Here is a 6,139-nt window from a genome sequence, read left to right as displayed (position 1 = left end):
GGGATGGGGGAGCCTGGTGGGCTGCCGTCTATGGGGTCGCACAGTCGGACACGACTGAAGTGACTTAGCATAGCATAGCATGGATTTTTGAGACTTCAAAAGACCACGTGAATTTTACAGTAAAACCAAATTCTTTTTATAATATGACCTGATATTTTTTTAACAGCACAGCAGAACAGGAATATACTTGTTATGTGCTTGTGGCAAAACAGGAAATCAAGAAAGATAAATAAAGCACTAATTCTCTGAAAACTATAATCTAATTATACTTAAACCCTATGAAATAAAATATTCTTATTATTACCATCACTTTATAAGTGAAAACTTAAGAATATGACTCCTACTTGTGACTTCCCTAAAATTTATGAATGGCAGTTCCAAGAATACAACCCAGGTCACCCAATTGGAACCCAGTCTAGCAATTTAGCCCCTCCATGAATGAGTCTCCACTCTGCTGGACATGAAGCTGGTGGTGGTGGTGGCTCTTAGGACCTCTAGAGGATTCAAAAATCCCCAACTGGTTTTCCCAGCTCTCTCACCCTGCAAGCCACGAGAGCTCATGACCTAGGCCGCAGGCCACCTTGGGTGAGGTCCCAGCTTCTCATCCCTACCCTTCCCCATCCACCACACCTTTCCAGCCATTAGTGGTAGATATAATTGGAGGTTTAGGTCTTGAAAGATTTCACTGTGGCTTCCCACATATTTTAGACTTTTAAAATCATCCACAGGGGAAGAAAAAATTGGGGACCAAGTTACCTTTAATACACATGTGGCTATTAACATATCTTGGAATGTTCCTTCTTTAAATAGGAAATTTTAAGGCCTCTTCTCTTTGAGGAATGCTTGGAAAGAACATTAAATAACAATGATGAAAATTCTTCCTCAGCTTCAGAGGCCCCCATCGCTGGCTGGCCATTCACATTGTTGACATGCAACTACACTGTACAACATGTGGATTGCTTAACAAGGTAATTGTGCACAGATGATGCGGTTTGTGCTGAAGTTAGTTATTTTTTTCTTGGCTCTTTTTCAACAGAATAAAATGAAACTTGAAAAAAATGTGGCCTGTTTAAACAGGCTATTTTCAAATTATAATCTATAATGTCCTGAAAGCTTGCTTTTGCATCCTAAATAGGTTAATCTTCAACCTATACACAAAATAATCAATGGCTAAAACGAATCTGCTCATGGGTAACACCAGCATCAAACAATGTGACATTACAATAGGAAAAAATGGCATAAAAATCATTCTCTTTCCATAAAATGGAAACTGGAGTTATTAACAAACAAGCAACTAAACTATAGATTCTAAAAGGAAGCACAGTTAATTACCTGACTCCTTAGTGAAGCTAGATAGCAATATTAGGAAAGGGACATATGTTTAGATTTTGTTGGCCATATTTGACATCTGCACAGGAGCGCAGGGAATAAAACCTGTTCCTGCCTTGATCTAATCTAACTCTATTAGGCTTCAGGCTCCTAGGGTAATAAGAAGTAACAATCACTATTCATAGGTGTGTGGAGAGTCACTAAAATATATTATTTACTGACACTCAGTTTACAACCAAATACAATGGTATACAGTGTTCTTGTTATATAACTGGATTTTTTTTTAATACTGCCAGACAAACCAAGTCCAATTCACATTCAAAGATTATAGGTTTTAGTATAAGAAAAATCACTCATTTTTCAAAAACCCATGACTGTGTTTAAAACTCCCTAAGTAAACCCCAAGCTTCATGCTAGTCTCCTCCTGTAAGGTTTTCCTGTCTTCCCATCCCTTTTTACATCCCAACACCCAGGGCTTCTACCTACCCAGCACAGAATCAGTTGTCCTGACATAACAACAGACCGATTTTTCCTGGAAATGTTGATGCCCAATCATCCCTTTTCCCTCTCTATGCACCCAACACTAAAACTGCTACATATTAAGAGAACACAAAGAAAGAGTGTGGAAATCTCTTCCGTAGAACTGCATCCTTACTCAGACCCCTGGCTTTATTCTCTTTCTACTCTGGCCATGGGCACCCACGTTATTTCATGCGACAAATGACCAATTTCCTACATCCCCAGCATATGGAATTCAGAGATTTGCAGGTATGCGTCTGCTTCTTGGGGATTTCAAGCAGTTAAACACAATGAACTCCTCTTGTGCCCTCTGAAGAGTTTCAAAGGCAGACAGTCTCTAAAACTAAAAATCATTACCAAAAAATAAAAAGGAAACCCTTTCGAATTTTTCAGAAATCCCTGCTATTAGCCTTTTCTCAGCTATCTCCTACAAAGGATTTAAACAGAAATGAGTGGTATTTTTTTTTTAAAGTGGTATAAAAATAATAAAATCACTGCCGATGTGTTTTTAAATGATATAAATCAGGAGTGGTGCGAAGAGGCAAGGAGGGAAAAATCCTATTTGGTGGCTGGAAATACTGAGCCTTTTTTTTTTTTTTTTGGTGAGCTGGAGTGTGCCAGCTTTTTCAGACGGGAGGAATGCTGAGTGTCAAGGGGTCAGAATCAATCCGGTGTGAGTTGATGAGGCAGGAAGGTGGGGAGGAATGCGAGGAATGTCCCTGTTTGTGTAGGACTCCATTCAGCTCATTGGCGAACCGGGGCCGCCCGGAGCGTATAAAAGCCTCGGGCCGCCCGCCCCGGCCTCACACAACAACTCTTCCCCGCTGAGAGGAGGCAGCCAGTGCGACTCCCACCGCCGGCGACCCACCTCCTCCAGTCCGACGGCAGCCGCCCCGGCCGACAGCTCCCGAGACAGCAGCCCGGCACGCCCCGGCCCACGCCTCCGGCCCAAACCTGCGCCGCCCGCCCGGCCAGCCGCCTCTCGCCGCCCGCCGCCCGCCGGACACAGCGCCCCGACCATGTCAGCCACCGGCCTGGGCCCGGTCCGCTGCGCCTTCGTGCTCCTGCTCGCCCTCTGCAGCCGGGTAAGCACCGGAGACCCCGCGGCGGCCGGCGCCGGGGGGAGGGACGCGAAGGGCGGGAAGGCGGCCAGGCGGCGCCGAGGGGCGTGCGTCGGCTGACCGCCGCCTCCCTCCGCAGCCCGCCTCCAGCCAGGACTGCAGCGCCCCGTGCCAGTGCCCTGCCGGCCCGGCGCCGCGCTGCCCCGCCGGCGTCAGCTTGGTGCTGGACGGCTGCGGCTGCTGCCGCGTGTGCGCCAAGCAGCTGAGCGAGTTGTGTACCGAGCGCGACCCCTGCGATCCGCACAAGGGCCTCTTCTGCGACTTCGGCTCCCCGGCCAACCGCAAGATCGGCGTGTGCACCGGTAAGACCTGCAGCCCCCGCCCCCTCCCCACCTCCCCGAGCCCCGAGCCCCCCCCCCAACACTGGGGTCCCGGGTTGGGGGGGCGGGGGGAGGACAGTCGATGACCTCGTCCCTCACACCCACCTTCCCGCTACCGGAAAATAACGCCGCTCGAATTGGGTCCCTTCCTCCCCTTCGGCTGTTTGCAGCCTTACCCCTGGAGCCCAGCTCCTGGCTCCCATCCCCGATGCGCTTCCTGTTGGAGGCTCCAGAATGATGCTTGAGCCCTCCTGCATCCACCCCCCCTTTTCCCTTCCTCTCCTTCAGCTAAAGATGGTGCCCCCTGCGTTTTCGGAGGAACTGTGTACCAGAGCGGAGAGTCTTTCCAGAGCAGCTGCAAATACCAGTGCACGTGTCTGGACGGGTCGGTGGGCTGCGTGCCCCTATGCAGCGTGGACGTCCGCCTGCCCAGCCCCGACTGCCCCTTCCCTCGGAGGGTCAAACTGCCCGGGAAATGCTGCGAGGAATGGGTGTGTGATGAGCCCAAGGAGCACACCGTGGTCGGCCCTGCGCTCGCAGGTGAGCTGAGCCTCCAAGTCAGCCTCGTGATTCTCCCCCAGGGGCCGAGTCCTGACTTGGCTGAGGGCAGGGGGAAGTGACTTAGCCTGGCGTCTTACCTTGTGTTTGTGTGCTCTGCTCTCGTAGCTTACCGGCCGGAAGACACGTTTGGCCCAGACCCAACCATGATCCGAGCCAACTGCCTGGTCCAGACCACAGAGTGGAGTGCCTGTTCCAAGACCTGCGGAATGGGCATCTCCACCCGGGTTACCAATGACAACGCATTCTGCAGGCTGGAGAAGCAGAGCCGCCTCTGCATGGTCAGGCCTTGCGAAGCTGACCTGGAGGAGAACATTAAGGTATGGTGTTCTGTTTCTATTGACTCCTGGTCATGGAACAAGAGTGGACTGGCCTACAGCTAGGTCTCTTATCACCCGTGTTACAGAGGCCTGTTATCTCCAAAAATATCATTGAGCTGTTTTACTGGGATGAGACTTTCCCTAATAGAAACCACCAGTTTTCCACTAGAAAATCTTCCACAGCCCTGTTTCATTCAAGACACCCCCAAAGAGGCCATGTCTATTTTTGGAAAACTGACAAATGAGACTCAAACTTTCCCTCCTCAAAATATAAACAGAAGTTAAATGCCCCAGAGACTAGAACACACAGAAGTTGAAGAAAGCCACACCCCTTGCAGAGTCATTGATTTTTCTCTCCTCTCTTGTCTTCCTCAGAAAGGCAAAAAGTGCATCCGGACCCCCAAAATCTCCAAGCCTATCAAGTTTGAGCTTTCTGGCTGCACCAGCATGAAGACATACCGAGCTAAATTCTGCGGAGTGTGCACAGACGGGCGGTGCTGCACCCCCCACAGAACCACCACCCTTCCCGTGGAGTTCAAGTGTCCTGATGGGGAGGTCATGAAGAAGAGCATGATGTTCATCAAGACCTGTGCCTGCCATTACAACTGCCCCGGAGACAATGACATCTTCGAGTCACTGTACTACAGGAAGATGTATGGAGACATGGCCTAAAGCCAGAGACAGTGAGACACGTGAACATTTTAGGCTGTCACTTGAATCGATTCACATCTCATTTTTGTGTACACGTGATTTCAGTGGCACAAGTTATTTAAATCTGTGCTTCTAACTGGGGAAAAGAAAAATTCCCACCAAATTCAAAATACTGTGCCATGTGATATTCAAACGAATAGTCCGTCAACCCCAGACACTGGTTTGAAGAAATTGAGACTTGATCATAGGACTGTATTAGTGCACAGCGCCAGCATGTATGCTAGGAGCAGTGGGAGGAGGCCAGTAGAAAGCCTTGTCATCTTTAGGGGTAGTGATGTGACTGCTATTTGGAGTGTCACTGAAAAGGAAAACTTTAGCATGCTCACTGATCTGCCTATAGCTCCAGCAACAGCTCGGATGTGCGTTCTCCAGCCATCATGAGGCTGAGTCAAGTTCGTCTCTAAGTCAGAACAGCAGATTCAGCTATGACATTCTGATTCAAGGACATTGTTCAGGAATCAGAATTCTGTCTATTAGACTGGACAGCTTGTGGCAAGCTAATTTGCCTGTAACAAGCCAGATTTTTTTTTATTGATACTGTAAATATTGTGTGTATATATATATATTTGTACAGTTATCTAAGTTAATTTAAAGTTGTTTGTGCCTTTTTGTTTATGTTTTTAATGCTTTGATATTTCAAGTGTTAGCCTCAATTCTGAACACCATAGGTAGGACGGAAAGCTTGTCTGATAATTCAAAGCATGAAATGGATATTCAAATAGAATTTCTGTGCAGTTGGAGCAACAGTCCATCCAAACAGGTTGTTTGCTGAAGGTGAGGCAGTGATGTCCTTCAAAGTCTGATCTGTAGGTTGGAAACGTGGTAGTCTCACTTTTAACGAACAAATGACCTTTATTAAAAATGAGTAGCTCTGTATAGCTGATTGGTTTTTCCACCTGGAAGCATTTGTCTCTACTTTGACTATGACTGTTTTTTGGACAGTTTATTTGTTGAGAGTGTGACCAAAAGTTACATGTTTGCACCTTTCTAGTTGAAAATAAAGTATATATTTTTTCTATAAAGGGCTTGGTTTTTCATTTATTAAATGGGAAGTTTTTGTCTTAAAACTATGCACTTATAATTTTCTAAATATCTTTTTCTCATCTATTCTTATCAATTGGTTGATCCCTTCAATAGGATTTTTACATAAACATATTTCACAATGAATCAGGTGTCACAAATTTACAGGCATACACACTGTTGAGCACACAGGCATTTTTCATTATTTTCACTGCTGCTGCTGCTGCTAAGGTGCTTCAGT

At 47.2% G+C, this 6,139-nt stretch overlaps 1 protein-coding gene across 1 annotated transcript; it reads left to right on the top strand.

The window, feature by feature from the left end:
* Window positions 1–2,651: 2,651 nt before the first annotated feature.
* CCN2 (cellular communication network factor 2) lies at window positions 2,652–5,900 on the top strand. Its single transcript, XM_070376680.1, has 5 exons — window positions 2,652–2,933; window positions 3,049–3,271; window positions 3,578–3,829; window positions 3,956–4,167; window positions 4,543–5,900. The coding sequence occupies exons 1-5, from the start codon at window positions 2,868–2,870 to the stop codon at window positions 4,837–4,839; spliced, it is 1,050 nt and encodes a 349-aa protein (XP_070232781.1). The 5' UTR covers window positions 2,652–2,867; the 3' UTR covers window positions 4,840–5,900.
* The last annotated feature ends 239 nt before the right edge of the window (window positions 5,901–6,139 follow it).

This window comes from Bos mutus, chromosome 9 (assembly GCF_027580195.1).
Source record: "Bos mutus isolate GX-2022 chromosome 9, NWIPB_WYAK_1.1, whole genome shotgun sequence".
Taxonomy (NCBI): Eukaryota; Metazoa; Chordata; class Mammalia; order Artiodactyla; family Bovidae; genus Bos; species Bos mutus.
Note: the sequence above shows the minus strand (reverse complement) of the source record. Positions and strands in the feature narration are given on the sequence as shown.

What these genes read in the sequence shown, in the direction of transcription:
- CCN2 (XM_070376680.1), top strand. Translation starts at nt 2,868, where the DNA reads ATGTCAGCCACCGGCCTGGGCCCGGTCCGCTGCGCCTTCGTGCTCCTG. An exon ending in TGCTCGCCCTCTGCAGCCGG is followed by an intron (nt 2,934 to 3,048) that starts GTAAGCACCGGA and finishes CTCCCTCCGCAG; the next exon opens with CCCGCCTCCAGCCAGGACTG. An exon ending in GGTCGGCCCTGCGCTCGCAG is followed by an intron (nt 3,830 to 3,955) that starts GTGAGCTGAGCC and finishes CTGCTCTCGTAG; the next exon opens with CTTACCGGCCGGAAGACACG.